Source organism: Pelophylax lessonae, assembly GCF_965119305.1.
Source record: "Pelophylax lessonae genome assembly, chromosome: 11".
NCBI lineage: Eukaryota > Metazoa > Chordata > Amphibia > Anura > Ranidae > Pelophylax > Pelophylax lessonae.
Window position 1 is genome coordinate 224173866 of NC_138778.1, and position 20520 is coordinate 224194385.

At 42.4% G+C, this 20520-nt stretch overlaps 1 protein-coding gene across 1 annotated transcript; it reads left to right on the forward strand.

The window, feature by feature from the left end:
• The first annotated feature begins 1251 nt into the window (after positions 1-1251).
• KCNG1 (potassium voltage-gated channel modifier subfamily G member 1) lies at positions 1252-20196 on the forward strand. Its single transcript, XM_082272199.1, has 2 exons — positions 1252-2036; positions 19354-20196. Exons 1-2 carry the CDS (start codon positions 1278-1280, stop codon positions 20116-20118), a joined length of 1524 nt encoding a protein of 507 aa, XP_082128325.1. The 5' UTR covers positions 1252-1277; the 3' UTR covers positions 20119-20196.
• Positions 20197-20520: the final 324 nt, after the last annotated feature.

Here is a 20520-nt window from a genome sequence, read left to right on the forward strand (position 1 = left end):
GATGGTGGATGTGGGGAGTGAATAAATGCTTTAGAGCCCCAGGGAGCAGTGTTCTTTTACAAAGAGGAGAGGTTCCCAGCCTACTGAAAGTTTTGCCTGTCTCATCTACGTCCTGGCTGTGCTTAGCTAGTGGGGGAAGGGGGGGGGGGTGGGCTATCCAGCTACAAGTCCTTTGGGAGCCAAAAGAGGGGTGCCGCAAAGAATCTGATCTAGGAAGTCTACATAGAAGTCTGCCAGTCTGAGTCCGAGGTAGACATCCAAGTCCTGAGAATACCATGAGTACAGACCTAAGGCAGGAAGAATCTTAGTGGCTGTTGCTGTTTCTTACACCTGCTACATTGAGTTTAAGGCTTGCTTGGCCTGGGACTTTGCTGATAGTGTACCAGTGCTGCACACTTTATGTCCTATTGCTTGAAGGACTGCTGCAAAGGGAAGAGTGTCCTTACATTCCTGTTTAGTGGTCTGCAGTATCCCACAGCTCCCTTAACCCCATCTAAGTTAACCTGCAAAAAACTTTTAAAAAGGCAACCCCTAGACCAGCCTTTCTCAACCTTTTCAACACAGAGGAACCCTTGAAATACATTTCTGGTCTCGGGGAACCCCTGCTAGAAATTAAAATTCTACAACTCATGACATTAGTGTGACAGTCAGTGGGAAGAATGCTCCTTACTCTTCTCATCATTGGGAATAATTACCCCCTTACAGATAGCTAAAGGGAACAATAGTGTCATTGGGAACTTATCTGAGAGGCAGAAATTGCCCATTTCTCAAGGAACCCTTAGCAACCTCAGGAGGATCCCTGGTTGAGAAACCCTATCCTTGACTGTTTCTGAGCCAGAGGAGTGAAAGTTGCTGTTTGCCTGTCTGTTGCTGGATAACAAATCAGCGGCCCTTGTGCCGGTTAGGACTACATAATGTATGTATAATACAGTAAGGTAATAATGTGGTTAGCAATTTTCTTAGAGAGTTGTGGTCCTAGAGTTTTTTATGTGCAAGTCAGTTTATATGTTCTACCAATATCTGAGTGGGTTTTCTTATAATCCAGAAACACATTGTCAAAATATCTGGCTTCTGTCCAACATGTTAACTCCTCTGAGGCAAGGATTGAAAATCTAGAATCCTCAGGGGGCTGGGAATAGTGTGGATGCCTTTACTTTCTGTAAAGCACTGCTGAGTATGTTGGCTTTGTAAAAATAAATATCTAGCGTAACATTATCATTTCTTTTTTCTTTTTCAGAATTTTTCAATAATCTCCACAGGATGTGATTCTCGGCATTATGACTCTTCTTGGAGGGGAAAATTCGGACTATGACTACAGTGCGCTGAGTTGCGCCTCTGACGCTTCATTCAACCAAAACTTCTTTACCGAGACTGAATCCTTGAAAGGGATATTTTACAAAAGGGCTAAGCTTATACAGCCAGGGGAGGACATCTTTAATAGCATACACCCGGAGGACCGCAAGCACCATGCCATTATTAATGTCGGTGGCATTAGGTACCTGCTTCCATGGACCACTCTGGAGGAGTTCCCATTGACGCGGCTGGGACAGCTAAAGTTGTGCAACAACTTTGATGAGATTTTGAGCATATGTGATGATTATGACGTTACTTGCAATGAGTTTTTCTTTGATCGGAATCCTGGAGCCTTCAGGACTATTTTGACATTTCTGCGTGTAGGAAAACTGCGGCTCTTGCGTGAAATGTGCGCACTTTCTTTCCAGGAGGAGCTTCTCTATTGGGGGATTGAGGAGAACAGCTTGGAATGGTGCTGCAAAAGACGGTATATTCAAAAGATGGAAGAGTTTGCTGAGCTCAACCTCCAGGAGGATGAGCTAATCGAGAGTGAAAATGTTTCTGAGCCAGAGGATGAGAGCCGGTTAGACACGTGCATGCGTCATCTCAGGGACATGGTGGAGAAACCACAGTCTGGACTTCCGGGGAAAATCTTTGCTTGCTTGTCAGTCTTATTTGTGACAATCACAGCAGTGAACCTCTCCATCAGCACCATGCCCGAGTTGAGGGAAGAAGAGGAAAAAGTAAGAACTCTGTGTTTGGTCGTAATTCAACAATTTCATTAAAAATCACTGCTTGAAAGAAATTGGGTGCAATCCTGCTTCACTTTCCAAGATTTCAGTTGGATTACTAAAAACCTAATCCATCCTCAGTAATATCTGGTCAGAGTTTAACAAATGCTACATTTGCAAGAAATTAGCAAATGTTTTAAAGTAGTCACTAAAGCCTCGTACACAAGCAACGATTGTTGGCCGACCGATCGGCCGTCTTTTGTCCAGTGTTGTTGTGTTGGTTGAAATGTGCTCTAGACTGCACACTAATTTTCTCGGCCAACAACAACCAACTTCAGAAGTGATGTCATGTGCTGGTTTACTTTCCGTGTGTTTTTTCTTCTCTGAGCATGCCCAGTCTTGCTCATCTGATTTTTGTCTGCCGAAATCTGTACTGACTGATGGAAAATCGGCCGTTCTGTTGACGGCCAACAAAAATTTTATAGCATGCACACCAGATTTTTTTCGGCCGAAAAGTCGCAGTCGGTTGTCGGAAGCATCATCCTAACAAGCCGACAATCGGCCGATCGGACGTTGGCCGAAAATTCACGGCCAACAATCGTTGCGTGTGTACGAGGCTTTACACAAAGAGGGACACAGAAATTGTGATCATTTTGCGTGACTACATAAAGTACTGAAGGTGAAACTAAAGTCATGGGGTTGTCTCAAAAGTAAACCTGCCACCACCCTGAGCCATCTAAGCCAAACATACAGTTTAAAAAAAAATCACAAGTAGACGATCCCTTCTGTATAAACCAATAAAATAATTAGTAGACCCAAAAGATATAAGTAGCTGGAAATGCATACATATCTTAGCATCAGGGCCGGATCTAGCCTATCTGATCTGGGGGTGCATTTTAAAAAGTCACAGGGAATAATGCAGGGAGCAAATATTCCTTGTTCAGTCAGCGTTGTTCTCTACTACTAGTGACAACCTGGAAATAACATCTGACAGGTAGTGCAGAGGTGGTGCAGGAATAAACAGGGAATGCTAATCTGTATCAGGCTGTCATTAGATTAGGATGATTAAACAGAACCTTATATCAAGTGTAACAAGAATTTAAATTGAAGCGCCACACCACTGCTAAGAGGTCCAGATACAACTTAATTCCATTAAAAGTAAAGGGTACAATTTAAAAAAGTAGCCAACGCATTTTGTTGGGGCTTGACTGGCAACAATGTGAACGAGCTAGAAGTGAACTGGACCTTCAATAGTATTTTCTCCAGTGTAAAATACAAGCACAGGCCTTATCAGCAGCAGTTTGCTTGGACCCCTGAAACGCATAGGCTACTTTTTTAGACTGTACCCCTGACCTTTAATGGAATAAAGTTGTATTAGCAGTGGTGTGGCGCTTCAATTTCAATTCTCGTTACATTACACTACAAGCCAAGGAGACTGTGGAGATCCTCCGAGGTGTAGAAACTGCCTGCCAAGGAACCAGATCATTTACACCAACGTCATTACATTAAGAGAACAATGCCAGTAGTATAACCCTTTGGGTCCAGGGCTATCTTTCCACTTTCCTCAACTCCTTGTATCAAGTGTCCCTATCAGAGTCCCCCCTTACATAAGAGTCCTCATCAGAGACCCTCGTTACATTAAATGTCCCTATCAGAGTACCCGCTTGCATCAGGTGTCTCCATCAGAGTGACTCCTTACATCCAGTGTTCCCAACAGAGTGCCCCCTTGCATCAACTGTCTGCATCAGAGTACCTCCTTACATGAACTGCCCCCATCAAAGCCTTTCTTACATCAATTGTGCCCATCAGAGTGTCCTCTTACATGAATTGTCCCCATCAGAGTGCCTGCTTGCATCAGGTGTCTCCATCAGAGTGACTCCTTATATCAGGAATCCCCAATAGAGTGCCCCATTGCATCAACTGTCTGCATCAGAGTACCTCCTTCCATTAACTACCCCCATCAAAGCCTCTCTTACATCAATTATCCCCATCAGAGTGCCCATTAACAACAACTGTCCCCATCAGAGTGCCCCCTTACATCAATTGTCCCCATCAGAGAGCCCCCTTACATCAATTGTCCCCATCAGAGTGCCCCCTATAATCAATTGTCCCCATCAGAGTTCCCCTTAAATCAATTGTCCCTATCAGAGTGGATCAGTGGATGCACACTTAGAGACCTGGGGAGCCACCCCAGCACCCCCCTAGATCTGGGCCTGCTTGGCATTTTCAAAATACCAGTTCAATAATAGCAGCCTATGCATTTCCTTGGTATAAATTACATTTAAAAAATATTTTGATTTTCTTTTAGTGCTAACTTAAAAAAAAAAAAACAGTTACATATTAGCCATGGCTGAATATCTTGCTTCTACATTACTGATACCCAGAAATTGTTCTATAGAAATGACATGGCAGGTGCTAAGAAACTTGTGCTATTTGATTAGTTCCTGTTTAGGCTACAAGGGGAGGTGGAGTGTAAATGCTGCCAACAAGCAATGCTGCTGGGTTAGCTCATGGAAAACCAGTATGATCGCTACCCCCCTCCCTTCCCAGAGTGCAGTAGCCCATAGGATGTTACTTTCCATTTTTGCTGACTGGTTGTTTTTAAGGTTTATATTATGTTAGTCAATTATAGGGCTGACATGTTCCACAATGCATTCCATGAAACACTGAACCATTTGCATCAGGCCCTGCTACTCTATACAGATGATGACAGTAATAAATTGAACCATGGCTTTGTTTTATACTGTGGAATAGAGTTGGGCCGAACATCCCCCTATTCAGTTTGCAGCAGAACTCGAACAGGGGAAGAGTTTTACAGACGAACCCCATTGAAGTCTATGGGAGCCGAACATGGGCATTTTTTTCTATGGGAAAAATCAAAAAATGCCCATTTTGAAGGTCTGATTTTAAGGGGAACCTCACGCCAAAATAAAAGAACGCGTGGGATCCCCCCCCTAAAATCCATACCAGACCCTCAACTTGGCAGGTCAGGAATGGTGGGAGGAGTGAGCGCCCCCCTCCTGAACCATACCAAATAACATGCCCTCAACATGGGGGGGGTGCTTTGGGGCAGGGGGCTGGTATGGACTGGGGGGACCCCACGCCGTCTTTTTTTAACTATTTTTTTTTCATTAGCTGTTAGCAGGGAAGCCCGGGGAAGACAGCTGATGACTCATTGGTTGTTAAGGACGCTGTGGCCAGCTTCCCAACCCCTCTCCTTAACAACCAGCTTTTACTGCGCCCTTATTGGGCAAAGCTTTGCCCAATCAGTGCGCAGAATGCACTGTGCAGCGTGCAGTGCGTTGCAGGACGTTCGGCTGCGCGAACACCCTGCAAATTTGGGGGTTCCCCAAATGGGGCGAACAGTCAATGTTTGGCCCAAACTCATGCTCAGACTGAACCATTCACACAACACTACTGTGGGAGTAGACCACAACTCCAGCATGCCATCCTCACCAGCAAAAAGAGATAAAAAAAAACTGTAGGAATGAAGCTCCAGATCTCATTAGGTTGGATTACTGGGCTTTTGTACATTGCTTTTTTACTGCTCCCACTAGTGTGGATGAGTTGTCTCAGATCAGTTATGTTTGAAATTGCTGTATTTTCCAAACACACCAAATTAATTTCAAATATTTTGTTCAGTCTTGGGTAATAACTCCCCACAAACTATATTGCATGACCACGTTTGATGCCAACGCTTGATTAGGGTTATTGGCAGATCTAAGCTGTGGATAATGGCTGTAGCTCAGCGGATGTTCCCATTCCTCTCTGGCTCAACCAGGCAATGACAATTAATCACACTGTACAGAGTACAAAGAAAAAGCATCATTTATTGCCTGTACATAAAACTACAGCCATCTGTCTTTAATTAATTGAAATAACAAAGCCATGAAAGTCAATATTATACCAGTGTACAGTTACCTGGAATGGGAGTGCACATCAGTCCCCAACGTCGTTGTCAAGTCATCATCCCAGGCTGAGGATTTGCCTCCTCGTTCCCCTTTCTTCATTGTTCAGTCTTCACATGCTAAATTTGTAAAGACTGAGCTATGAGAATGAGACTAAAATTCTAAATAAATGTTGCTTTCTGCCCTTCATTAATAACTGTAGATTCAAATAAATGTACATTCTGGACCAACCTCTACAAGAAAACAATTTAAAGTGTTTGTTACCCCAACATTTCATATTCCTGATATGTGCCTGCTGTACCATGTACTTCTATGAGAAAGTATCCTGTTCTCTTTGCATTGATTCCTTTGTGTGAAATACCTGGGGATCCTGACAGTCCCTCTGCTTTCCTATTTTAAACTAAACCACACTAGGCATGATAGCACATCCAGTGTCCGTCCTCTATTCGTCAGACATGTGCTGACTATCCAAGCTCTTCATTGGGAAGATCAATGTATAGCTGATTCTGTGCCTCCTGCTGAACCCCCCCCCCCCCCTTTATTTAGAACACATTCATCTTGCCTTTCATTTCTATTTTAAACTGAATGGGTTGTTTTACAAGCTAAGGGTCCACTGGGCTGGGCTTTTTTTCCTTGGGGGCCGCATATTTGCGTATCTCTCTTTATGCTGGGAGCGTGCCATGCGGCTCCAGCACAGAGACTGGGGGTCTAACAATCGGAGGCCAGAACTCTCATTTCTAGGTCCCCTGATCACTGTGATTGGCTATCACATAGATCAGATATGCAGGATAAACTATTTGCAATGTTGTTAAAATATATAACGTGGATAGACGTGACCCTGACCAAACCCCCTAAGAGGAAGTGGTTCCCAGGACACAAGAGCAGCACTACAGGCACTTTAGGTCCCACAGGCCTGAGTGCCTCTGGTAAGTGGCCACTACCTACTAGATGGAGGATCAGAAGTTTTTGTTGCATTTTTGCACAGCACTAAAGGAAGAAAGAAATTCGCAGGAATTGGCATCACATTTATGGACACTTATTATTGTTTCTACTGTTGGTTTAATAATTAGGGGGATCATCCCTCGCTGTTTCAAGCTTGTTATTACGGCACTGAGCACGAATTGTGTATACACTATTGATTCTTTTAATTGCACTATATAACATTTGTGTGTACCCTAGAGATACATATGTGCATGACACTTTCTACTTTATTCTTTGGTACTTTTAATACTAATCACAGCACAAATCTGGACCTGGCAAGATTTTAGGACCAACAGCACGGTCCTGCACCAGCACTTTATCACCTATCTAGCATTGTTTATTTATTTTGGCACTATCTGAGTGTGCAGTTACCACCACGTATTTATCTTTGACTGTTACCTATGTTGATTTATTTCTGGATAAAGTGAACGGACACAGTCACCCTAAGCCCGCATTCACACTACCGCGGCACGACTCTGTACTACTTCGGGGGCGACTTGTGAAGTCCCGTGCACCACGACTTCAGCGCGACTTGCACGGAGTTCATATAATTAATGTCTATGCAAGTCGCTCCGAGGTCGCCCCAAAGTAGTACAGGACCCTTTTTCTAAGTCGGAGCGACTTGTGTCGCTCCTATTAGAACGGGTCCTGTAGCAGTCAATGGACCGCGAGGGACCGCGACTTGTCAGGCTGACAAATCGCCTTAGTGTGAATGGGCTCTTACACGACAATTGGAGCCACCTTACCACATAAATAATTGCAGGAAATGTTTATATTTTAACAACATTGCGAATAAGTTTATCCTGTATATCTTATCCACACTTATAATATTCAGTAGTAGCGCCTCATCACTACCTATATTACCATTTAAGTATCCCTATTTAAATTGAAGGCAGCTCTACCCAACATAACATAAGTTTACCAGGGGGAGGTGCCGTACTCCTTACATTTCTTCACTATCACAGGGACAAAGGTGTGCACAGCCTATTGCATTACGGTGTGCACCCCAAAGCTCAAACACACAGGCCTTTCTCTGCAACCTCAGCTGCACAGGACATTGAATGAATGGGAAGTGTTCTGTACTGAGCGGCTGTTTACTATGTTTCATTTATGAATGAACACAGTGAGTGAGTGTGTTCATTTAGAAAAGAAAGGGGCCGGTGAATGACATTTATTAGACCCTTCCCCCAATCTCCATTCTGAAACATCAGGGGGGGAGGGGGTAGCCAGCAGCATTGTGGGGGGCACAATTTGGGGGGAAGCCTGGGAAAAAGCCTGGGGAATTGGCACCGCACACAGGGGTTAGGGTGTGTCCAGGCACACCCCCTGCACACGCCTATGCACAGGGATCAGTCGTCCGCCCCTGATTTGTTTTTGCTCTGTGAATGAAGGAGAGAGATGAATCATATCTCTTTCTCTCTCTCTCTCTCTTTTCAGAAAAAAAATAAAAATATAATAAATAATAAAATAAAAACCTAGATCAAGGTTTGATCTAGGTCAGTGCTAGGGTTAGTGTTTGGGTCAAAGGTCAAGGTCAGTATTATTATTTTTTGTTTGCCAGGATTTTTTTATGTAGTATCAGTGTCAATAAGTATCGGTGTGTTTTAGGAAGGATTAAAAAACAGCAAAATGGGCACTATTGTTTTTTGGCTGTACTACAGGTACATACAACAACTAATATACACATATGTGGTATCACTGTGATCGTCAGAAGCAGAATTTAATTTGGGTTGTTCTTTGGTGGAAGGGTATGGTAGTACATAGTAAATGTTATCTTTTTTTACTATTTTGAGCCAGTTTTCCTTTGGTAATAAAAAAAAAAAAAAAATTAGGAGATATCTATTACCATTTACCACCAAAAGAGCACCCAATTTGTCCTGAAAAAAATATGATGTAATTCATCTGGATGCACAAAGTAGTTGTGATGATATGTACGGTTTTACTAACGCATGTCAAAGTTTCAAAATTGTGCTTAGGCATTTAGATTTGTTTTACCCTTAGACCCTAAGTAGGTAAAGTGGTAGTAAAGCCCCCCTTGTTTACTTGTACCTACAGGTAAGCCTGTAATAAAGCTTACCTGTAGGTACAGTAAATATCTCCTAAATGTGTACCTTTTAGGAGATATTTATAATAGTAGCAGCCGATGACGTCACTGGTGCATGTGCACTGTGCATGCCATCCATTGATGTCATCACAGCTCGGCCATTCAAACAGCTGAAGCCCATGAGAACGGGTGAAGATGGAAGCCCTGTCAGCAGTGACAGCACACCCCTGGACAGCTTTGTTCTAAGGTAAGTCTTTTATAGTGTGCTAGTATGCGTTGCATACTAGCACATTATGCTATTACCTTGGGGAGATGCAGACTAGAATACTGCAATCACTGAGCAGCAAATGAGATCACCTGTGAAGTAGTTTAGTTATCTTGCAAACCTGGCCTGTTAGTGGGCCCCAAGGACCGGAGTTGAGGACCACTGTTGCAGGGGACCATTTTGTTTTAGGTTTTTGTTTTTTTGCGGTTTACTACCGCATTAAGATGACCCCCCCCCCCCCCCCCTTGCCCAGCACACAGCAGGTGCATGTTTCCCTATGAGACTGTGTAGAGGGGGTGTGTCCTTTCCCTCCACTCAGGTCTCAGATTACACTCAGCTCCCTGTTCATTGGGTAAAGTTAGATCCTCGCCCCCTGCCGGCTAAAGCTGAAAAATAGTCTTTTATCTGAGTGTTTTAGAACCATGAGCCACAACTCCGGTCCTCGGGGCACACTAACAGGCCAGGTTTGCAAGATAACTAAATTACATCACAGGTGATCTCATTTGCTGCTCAGTGATTGCAGTATACTACTCTGCATCTCCCCAAGGTAATACTTAAAATCTGGCCTGTTAGTGGGCCCGAGGACCAGGGTTGAGGACCACTGTTTTAGAAGACTGTAAAGAAGAGAGGGCTGGCAGATAAACAGGTACAATTTATGTAGGGGGATTTTTTTCATTGCTGTGGCTTTTACAGGGTTTACAACTACTTTAACTGCAAAATATATATTTGTTAAAATGAATTACATTAATAAATACAGCTCTTTTTTCTACTGGCTTTGCTCTGTGGAGAAAATTCTTGTTTCACTAAACATTTCTTTAAACATTTTCAAAAAATTTGAAGGCCTGCCAGTCTGCTTGGCTCTAATATCTGAAAATAGTCCTGGGTAGTCCTAGTACCCGTGGTCACAGTTTGTTTTGAAATCTTAAATTGGACAACCTCAGCACTGAAGTACATAAGGTAGAGTCACTACCCATTTGGCAAAGGCCATCACACATTTACAATGTGATGCAGAAGTATATGACACATTTCTAGCTGACTAGGTTCCCTGACCTTTATCGCTACGGGTCTTGGTTTTAATTAATTCTTCACACACTGTGACAAGAACATTATTCATAAATGCTGAACTTGATCCTTTAATGTGTTTCACCCATTGTGCTATTCAGAGTCAGTGGGGCAAGACTGCCTTCCACAGGGTCAACTAATGCTTCATATTGAGGGCTTATTTTATATTATGAAACATAAAATAATCAGCGCACGTTTGTATCCCTCTCTAGTTGACCAAACACTTGTAATCAACACATGAAAATGTATAAAAAATACTATTATATCACAAACTTCCAAAATTTCAATTGCTAATTAGATTGGTGTAAAAGATTGTTTTGTAGAAAGATCCTAAAGTGCAATGTATGCTGTGCCAATGGAACAGCAAAAAAAGTGCAAGTGCAAAATAAATGAGCAAAAAATTCTTAAATGTCACAAAAACTGTGGAAATAATTCATACATTTGTTAATATTAAGAAACTGCAACTTCTGCAAACTTCTTTTCTTTATTTTATATTATGTGTGTTATATATATATATATATATATATATATATATGTGTGTGTGTGTAATATATATATATATATATATATATATATATATATATATATATGTGTGTGTGTGTGTAATATATATATATATATATATATATATATATATATATGTGTGTGTGTGTGTGTAGATATAATATATATATATATATATATATATATATATATATATATATATATATATATATATATATATATATATAAATCTATACACTATGGTAAAATTATTGGGTCCTTCCTACCAAAGTCTCAGTTCCCATCTATCCTGTTTTCGCTTCATATACACTATATTGTCAAAAGTATTGGGACGCCTGCCTTTACATGCACATGAACTTTAATGGCATCCCAGTCTTAGTCTGTAGGATTCAATATTGAGTTGGCCCCACCCTTTGCAGCTATAACAGCTTCAACTCTTCTGGGAAGGCCGTCCACAAGGTTTAGGAGTGTGTCTATGGGAATGTTTCACCATTCTTCCAGAAGCGCATTTGTGAGGTCAGGCAATGATGTTGGATGAGAAGGCCTGGCTCGCAGTCTCCGCTCTAATTCATCCCTAATTCAACCCCACGGACTAAGACTGGGATGCCATTAAAATTTATGTGTGTGTAAAGGCAGGCGTCCCAATACTTTTGGTAATATATTGTATATGTGCATGTCAAAAAAATAGAATATCAACAAAAAGTTAATTTATTTCAGTAGTTTAATTCAAAAAGTGAGACTCGTATTTTGTATAGATTCAGTACACACAGAGTGATAAATTTCAAGCATTTATTTCTTTTAATTGTGATGATTATGGCTTACAGCTAGTAAAAACCCAAAATTCAGTATCTCAGAAAATTAGAATATTACATACGAATAAAAAAAAAAAGGATTTTTAATACAGAAATGTTGGCTTCAACTCTTCTGTTGATAAAACACAGTGGACCAACACCAGCAGATGACATGGCTCCCCAAATCATTACTGACTGTGGAAGCTTCACATTGGACCTCATGCACCTTGGATACTGTGCCTCTCCACTCGATTTCCAAATTAAATGGAAAATTTACTTTAATCTAAAAAGAGGACTTTGGACCACTGTGTAGCAGTCCAGTCCTTTTTCTCCTTAGACCAGGTAAGATGCTTCTGACGTGGTCTCTGGTTCAGGAGTGAAATGACACAAGGAATGGGACAGTTGTAGCCCATGCCCTGGATACGTCTGTGTGTGGTGGCTCTTGAAACACTGACACCAGCCCAGCCGTAGTCCAGTCCTTGTGAATCTCCCTCAAATTCTTGAATGGCCTTTGCTTCATAATCCTCTCAAGGCTGGGGTTATCCCTGTTGCTTGTGCACCTTTTTCTACCACACTTTTTTTCCTTCCACTAAATTTTCCATTAATATGCTTGGTTACAGCACTCTGTGAACAGCCAGACCTTTGACCTTTTGTGACTTACCCTCCTTGTGGAGGGTGTCAATGACTGTCTTCTGCACAACTGTCAAGGCAGCAGTCTTCCCTATGATTGTGTAACCTACTGAACCAGACTGAGAGACCATTTAAAGGCTCAAGGAACCTTTACAGGTGTTTTGAGTTAATTAGCTGAGTAGAGTGTGGCACCATGAGTCTACAATATGTGAACTTTTCTAATTTTCTGAGATACTGAATTTTAGGGTTTCACTAGCTATAAGCCATAATTATAAAAATTAAAAGAAAGACAGGCTTGAAATATATCACTGTGTGTGTGATGAATCTTTATAATATAGGAGTTTCACTTTTTGAATTGAATTACTGAAATAAATTACCTTTTGGATGATATTCAATTTTTTTTAGATGCACTTGTATATACAGTGGGTAAAGCAAGTATTGAACACGTCACAGTTTTTCTAGGTAAATATATTTCTAAAGGTGTATATAGGAGCAAGGTAAAATGTAATATCCCCTATGGCGCAAAAAACCTCACTCACCCAGCACTAATAGCATTACAATAACTAAATAAAATAAATAGGTAAACACCTGTCAGGTGAAGTTAGCAGCTGCTATACAAAAACAATGAGAGGTAGGTGTAACAGAATCACTTTATAAAACATAAATGAGTCTATAACACTAGCAGCGCTTGAATTGGCTTATTAACCGTGCATATATCTGTGTATTTGTCCTGTGATCACCACTTGTATCAACGTTAGAGCTTGTGACAGTTCCAGCTAGTATGTCAAAAGGTAAATTACCTTTTGGATGATATTCAATTTTTTTTAGATGCACTTGTATATACAGTGGGTAAACCAAGTATTGAACACGTCACAGTTTTTCTAGGTAAATATATTTCTAAAGGTGCCAGTGGTGTATTTTGGTTTTATGCTGCCCTAGGCAAGACTAAAATTAGGCTCCCTGCCTCCTCCTCCTCCTATGTAAAATTGCCCCACTCCTTTTTTAACGGATGTGACTCCCTCCAAAATTGTAGGACTACAAGTCTCAGAATGAACCCCTGAGATCTCACAAGAGGGGGGATGAGAGGGAGGGAGAGAGAGAGGGGGGGATGAAAGAGAGAGAGAGAGGGGGGGATGAGAGAGAGAGGAGACGAGAGAGGGGGTTGAGAGAGTGGGGGGATGAAAGAGAGGGAGGGATGAGAGAGGGGGGGTGCAAGAGAGGGGGGATGAGAGAGAGAGAGAGAGAGAGGGATGAGAGGGGGAGATGAGAGAGAGAGGGGGGATGAGAGAGAGAGAGGGGGGATGAGAGAGAGAGAGGGAGGTGAGAGATAGAGGGGAAGAGAGAGAGGGGGGTGAGAGAGGCGGCTCTAGCAACCAGTGGCCAATAGAGACTCACGTGGAGGGGGGGCGGCTTTTATGCTGCCCCCCTGCAAATTGCCGCCCTAGGCCTGGGCCTTGTTGGCCTATGCCAAAATACAGCACTGAACAGTGGCGGCTGGTGCTCAAAATTTTTGGGGGGGCGCAAAAAGAAAAATATAATAGGTATTGCTTCGCGGCAAAAAACGCGGTAAAAAAATTGCATGACTTTGAGGTCATGGTACAGGCATGGCACATGTGATGGTATAGGCATGGCACAGGTGATGGCATAGGCATGGCACAGGTGATGGCACAGGTGATGGCATAGGCATGGCACAGGTGATGGCATAGGCATGCACAGGTGATGGCATAGGCATGGCACAGGTGATGGCACAGGTGATGGCATAGGCATGGCACAGGTGATGGCATAGGCATGGCACAGGTGATGGCATAGGCATGTCACAGGTGATGGCACAGGTGATAGCATAGGCATGGCACAGGTGATGGCATAGACATGGCACATGTGATGGCACAGGTGATGGCATAGGCATGGCACAGGTGATGGCACAGGTGATGGCATAGGCATGGCACAGGTGATGGCACAGGTGATGGCATAGACATGGCACAGGTGATGGCATAGGCATGGCACAGGTGATGGCACAGGTGATAGCATAGGCATGGCATAGGGATGGCACAGGTGATGGCATAGGCATGGCACAGGTGATGGCACAGGTGATGGCATAGGCATGGCACAGGTGATGGCATAGGGATGGCACAGGTGATGGCATAGGGATGGCACAGGCCCGGCTTCAATCACTTACCTTCTGACGGCGGCGGGATGGCGGGATTCCGGGAACCGAGACGAGCAGTGCCGTGGACGTCGTCCTCTTCACTCTTCAGTTCCGGTCCGGGCGGCGGGAAGGAGATGGGCGGTGACGGTGCGTGACTGACGCACGCAATGGCACTGCCCCCATTGCGAGTCAGCGATGTCCTGGATGATGATTGGTCCAGGCTGGAGACTGGACCAATCACAGCCAGGATATCACGAAGGTGGGGGTGGCTCAGCGCTATTTGCTGCGCCCAGGTTACGCCCCCAGAAGGCAGCCAATCGGCGCCTCTTCTGGGTCGTAAACCCCACCCCCCCCCCCCATATCCACCAGGCCGAGCGCATAGGCCTGCGAACCCTTTTTTTTTTTTTTTTTCCAAAACTTTATTATTTTTTGTCATTTTTTTTTTTTTTCTATTTTTTTTTCTTTTTTTTTTAGGGGGGCGGCGCTCCGGCGCCCCCTATGCATGGGCCGCCACTGGCACTGAAAGGTGCTATTGACATGAAAATTTTACCACATGTCGATAACAACCCATGCAATCCATATATACAAGGAAACCAAAACAAATAAGTTCAGAAACTAAGTTCTGTGTAATAAAATGGAATGACACAGGTAAAGAGTATTGAACATGTTAACTGAAATGTATTTTATGCTTCGTACAAAATCCTTTGTTAGACATTTCAGCAAGACAATGATTCTAAACACAAAGCCAAGGAAACTGTCAATTGGTTTAACAAAAAAAAATAAAGCTGCTAGAATGGCCCAGCCAATCACCTGACTGGAATCCAATAGAAAATCTATGGAAAGAACTAAAGATCAGAGTTCATAGAAGAGGCCCACTGAACCTTCAAGATTTGAAGACTTTTGTTTGTGTGGAAGAATGGGCCAAAAATCACATCTGAGCAACGCATGTTACTAGTTTCTTCATACAGTAGGGGTCTTGAAGCTGTCATTACCAAGTATTTTGTATGAAGTATTAAATAAATTTCAGTAGCGTGTTCAATACTTTTTCCCTGTGTCATTCCAAAAAAGTTGGGACGCTGTACAAATTGTGAATAAAAACAGAATGCAATGATGTGGAAGCTTCAAATTTCAATATTTTATTCAGAATACAACATAGATGACATATCAAATGTTTAAACTGAGAAAATGTATAATTAAGGGAAAAATAAGTTGATTTTAAATTTCATGGCATCAACACATCTCGAAAAAGTTGGGACAAGGCCATGTTTACCACTGTGTGGCATCCTCTCTTCTTTTTATAACAGTCTGCAAACGTCTGGGGAATGAGGAAACAAGTTGATCAAGTTTAGGAATAGGAATGTTGTCCCATTCTTGTCGAATACAGGCTTCTAGTTGCTCAACCGTCTTAGGTCTTCTTTGTCGCATCTTCCTCTTTATGATGCGCCAAATGTTTTCTATGGGTGAAAGATCTGGACTGCAGGCTGACCATTTCAGTACCCGGATCCTTCTTCTACACAGCCATGATGTTGTAATTGATGCAGTATGTGGTCTGGCATTGTCATGTTGGAAAATTCAAGGTCTTCCCTGAAAGAGACGACGTCTGGATGGGAGCATATGTTGTTCTAGAACTTGGCTATACCTTTCAGCATTGATGGTGCCTTTCCAGATGTGTAAGCTGCCCATGCCACACACACTCATGCAACCCCATACCATCAGAGATGCAGGCTTCTGAACTGAGCTCTGATAACAACTTGGGTTGTCCTTGTCTTCTTTAGTCCGGATCACATGGCGTCCCAGTTTTTCAAAAAGAACTTCAAATTTTGATTCGTCTGACCACAGAACAGTTTTCCACTTTGCCACAGTCCATTTTAAATGAGCCTTGGCCCAGAAAAAACGCCTGCGCTTCTGGATCATGTTTAGATATGGCTTCTTTTTTGGCCTATAGAGTTTTAGCCGGCACTGGCAAATGGCACGTCCATGTTGTGATTTCCATTACAGTAGCATTCCTGTATGTAATGCAGTGCCGTCTAAGGGCCCCCGAAGACCACGGGCATCGAGTATGGTTTTCCGGCCTTGACCCTTACGCACAGAGATTGTTCTAGAATCTTTGGATGATATTATGCACTGTAGATGATGAAAACTTCAAACTCTTTGCAATTTTTCTCTGAGAAACTCCTTTCTGATATTGCTTCACTATTATTCACCGCAGCCACTCTGAGAGGCTTTTGTTATACCCAATCATGTTGCCAATTGACCTAATAAGTTGCAAATTGGTCCTCCAGCTGTTCCTTATATGTACAGTCAGGTCCATAAATATTGGGACATCGACACAATTCTAATCTTTTTGGCTCTATACACCACCACAATGTATTTGAAATGAAACAAACAAGATGTGCTTTAACTGCAGACTTTCAGCTTTAATTTGAGGGTATTTACATCCAAATCAGGTGAACGGTGTAGGAATTACAACAGTTTGTATATGTGCATCCTACTTTTTAAGGGACCAAAAGTAATGGGACAGATTAACAATCATAAATCAAACTTTCACTTTTTAATGGAAAAGAGAAATGGACAGAGGGCGCACCAGCCTAGCGCATTATCTTTAAAACAATTTATTGTGATAGAGCTCAGATGAAGGGGGAACACCCCAAAACACGTAAGCATTTTTTTTGGAGGTCCACATCCTTCCACGGCCTGCGGCAGCTGAGGATGCCCAGTGGAGACCCCTGGTGGTCCCTCATTGCTTATTGCCCATGTTTCATAATCGTTTTGTGAGTATAATGTGTATAGATGTCTATTACAATAAATTGTTTTAAAGATAATGCGCTAGGCTGGTGCGCCCTCTGTCCATTTCTCTTTTCCAGTATCTGCTTTGGGTTACCATGACTCGTTGAGAGTGGCAGCACAGCCTGAATTTACTACAATTCGACCTGAATCGCATTTTAAGGATACCAGGCGCACCTCCACCCCTCAATCACAGGAGTCATTTGATCTTTGTTTCACTTTTTAATACTTGGTTGCAAATCCTTTGCAGTCAATTACAGCCTGAAGTCTAGAAGGCATAGACGTCACCAGACGCTGGGTTTCATTCCTGGTGATGCTCTGCCAGGCCTCTACTGCAACTGTCTTCAGTTCCTGCTTGTTCTTGGGGCATTTTCCCTTCAGTTTTGTCTTCAGTAAGTGAAATGCATGCTCAATCGGATTCAGGTCAGGTGATTGACTTGGCCATTGCATAACATTCCACTTCTTTCCCTTAAAAAACTCTTTGGTTGCTTTCGCAGTATGCTTCAGGTCATTGTCCATCTGCACTGTGAAGCGCCGTCCAATGAGTTCTGAAGCATTTGGCTGAATATGAGCAGATAATGCCCGAAACACTTCAGAATTCATCCTGCTGCTTTTGTCAGCAGTCACATCATCAATAAATACAAGAGAACCAGTTCCAAGGGCAGCCGTACATGCCCACGCCATGACACTACCACCACCATGCTTCACTGATGAGGTGGTATTCTTTGGATCATGAGCAGTTCCTTTCCTTCTGCATACTCTTCTCTTCCCATCACTCTGGTACAAGTTGATCTTGGTCTCATCTGTCCATAGGATGTTGTTCCAGAACTGTGAAGGCTTTTTTAGATGTTGTTTGGCAAACTCTAATCTGGCCTTCCTGTTTTTGAGGCTCACCAATGGAATACATCTTGTGGTGAACCCTTGTGGTAAAGTCTTCTCTTGATTGTTGACTTTGACACACATACACCTACCTCCTGGAGAGTGTTCTTGATCTGGCCAACTGTTGTGAAGCGTGTTTTCTTCACTAGGGAAAGAATTCTTCGGTCATCCACCACAGTTGTTTTCCACGGTCTTCCGGGTCTTTTGGTGTTGCTGAGCTCATCGGTGCGTTCTTTCTTTTTAAACAGTTGATTTGGCCACACCTAATGTTTTTGCTATCTCTCTGATGGGTTTGTTTTGTTTTTTCAGCCTAATGATGGCTTGCTTCACTGATAGTGACAGCTCTTTGGATCTCATATTGAGAGTTGATTGCAACAGATTCCAAATGCAAATAGCACACTTGAAATGAACTCTGGACCTTTTATCTGCTCCTTGTAAATGGGATAATGAGGGAATAACACACACCTAGCCATGGAACAGCTGAGCAGCCAATTGTCCCATAACTTTTGGTCCCTTAAAAATTGGGAGGCACATATACAAACTGTTGTAATTCCTACACCGTTCACCTGATGTGGATGCAAATACCCTCAAATTAAAGCTGAGGATCTGCAGTTAAAGCACATCTTGTTTGTTTCATTTCAAATCCATTGTGGTGGTGTATAGAGCCAAAAAGATTAGAATTGTGTTGATGTCCCAATATTTATGGACCTGACTGTACATTTAACTTTTCTGACCTCTTATTGCTACATGTCCCAACTTTTTTGGAATGTGTAGCTCTCATGAAATCCATAATGAGCCAATATTTGGCATGACTTTTCAAAATGTCTCACTTTCAACATTTGATATGTTATCTATATTATATTGTGAAGTTTATGAGATTTGTAAATTAGTTAATTCCTTTTTTACTCACAAATTGTACAGTGTCCCAACTTTTTTGGAATTGGGTTTGTACTTATAACCTAATTTCTGAACTTATTTATTTCAGTGTCTTTGTATATATGTAGTACATGGGTTGTTACCAACATGTGGTAAAAATTTCATGTCAATAGCACCTTTACAAATATATTTACATAGAAAAATGGTGACATGTTCAATACTTATTTTACCCGCTGTGTGTATGTATGTATGTATGTATGTGTGTATATATATATATATATATATATATATATATATATATATATATATAAATATAGTATATTTATGTTCTTTCCTTAATAAATTCCTTTAGATCTACCCTCATTCTGAGCAGTATACTGTTTTCTTCAAAATACAGCTCTACATTGACATGTAATATTTGAAATCTGTTTCTGACAAAGTAATATATCTCTTTTCCAGGGGGAATGCTCAACCATGTGCTACAACATCTTTATTGTGGAGTCGGTCTGCGTGGGTTGGTTCTCTCTGGAATTTGCCTTGCGCTTCATCCAGGCGCCCAGTAAGTTTGGGTTCTTGCGGCAGCCACTGAACCTCATAGACATTGTGGCCATTCTGCCCTACTATATCACGCTGGTCGTGGACAACACTTCAGCGGGGCAGAAGAAATCAGGAACTGGGAACATATACCTGGATAAAGTGGGCCTTGTGCTACGCATACTTCGTGCCTTGAGGATCCTGTATGTGATGCGTCTGGCTAGACACTCCTTGGGACTGCAGACCCTGGGCCTCACTGCCCGTCGTTGCACCCGTGAGTTTGGCCTGCTGCTCCTCTTTCTATGTGTAGCCATTGCCCTTTTTGCCCCGCTGCTTTACTTGATTGAGAATGAGATGGCAGACTCACAGGAGTTCACAAGCATCCCGGCTTGCTATTGGTGGGCTGTTATCACCATGACGACAGTAGGGTATGGTGACATGGTGCCTAGAAGCATACCAGGCCAGGTAGTAGCTCTCAGCAGCATCCTAAGTGGAATTTTACTGATGGCTTTCCCTGTGACCTCCATCTTCCATACTTTTTCCCGGTCCTACATTGAGCTAAAGCAGGAACAAGAGAGACTCATTTGCAGAAGGGCACAGCTGTTGATGAAGACAAAGTCGCAGCTAAGCAATAACTTGCATGGAAGTGACATACTTTTTGACAGCATTTCTTCCGAGGCAAAGGACTGAGAGGGGGACACGGCCCAGTCATTACTGGTAAAATGGGCTTGTCTTACCATTGGGTAAAATGGGTTTGCCTGCCTTCCCGCTCAAAAAAAAAAAAAAAGTGCTACCCCCCCCATTAATAATAATACTGAGTATTACCATATCCAGCTCACATAAATCAAATGGTCAGGCTAAAAATGCTTTTTATTTAGTTCAGAACAGATGGAGCATTAGAAGTGTAAATGTTTATCAGAAAATGATTATAGAAAACCATTCCTTAGAGACAGCTAGAAGACCATCATCAGAGTGATCCTCCAACAGCCTTGACGTTTCTGCTTGTATGGGCTCCAGGGTATTTTTAGAAATAGGGTATACTTTTTGGACACCAACTTTCAGAAGGTAGAATGTAGGGATGAAAATGAAGTA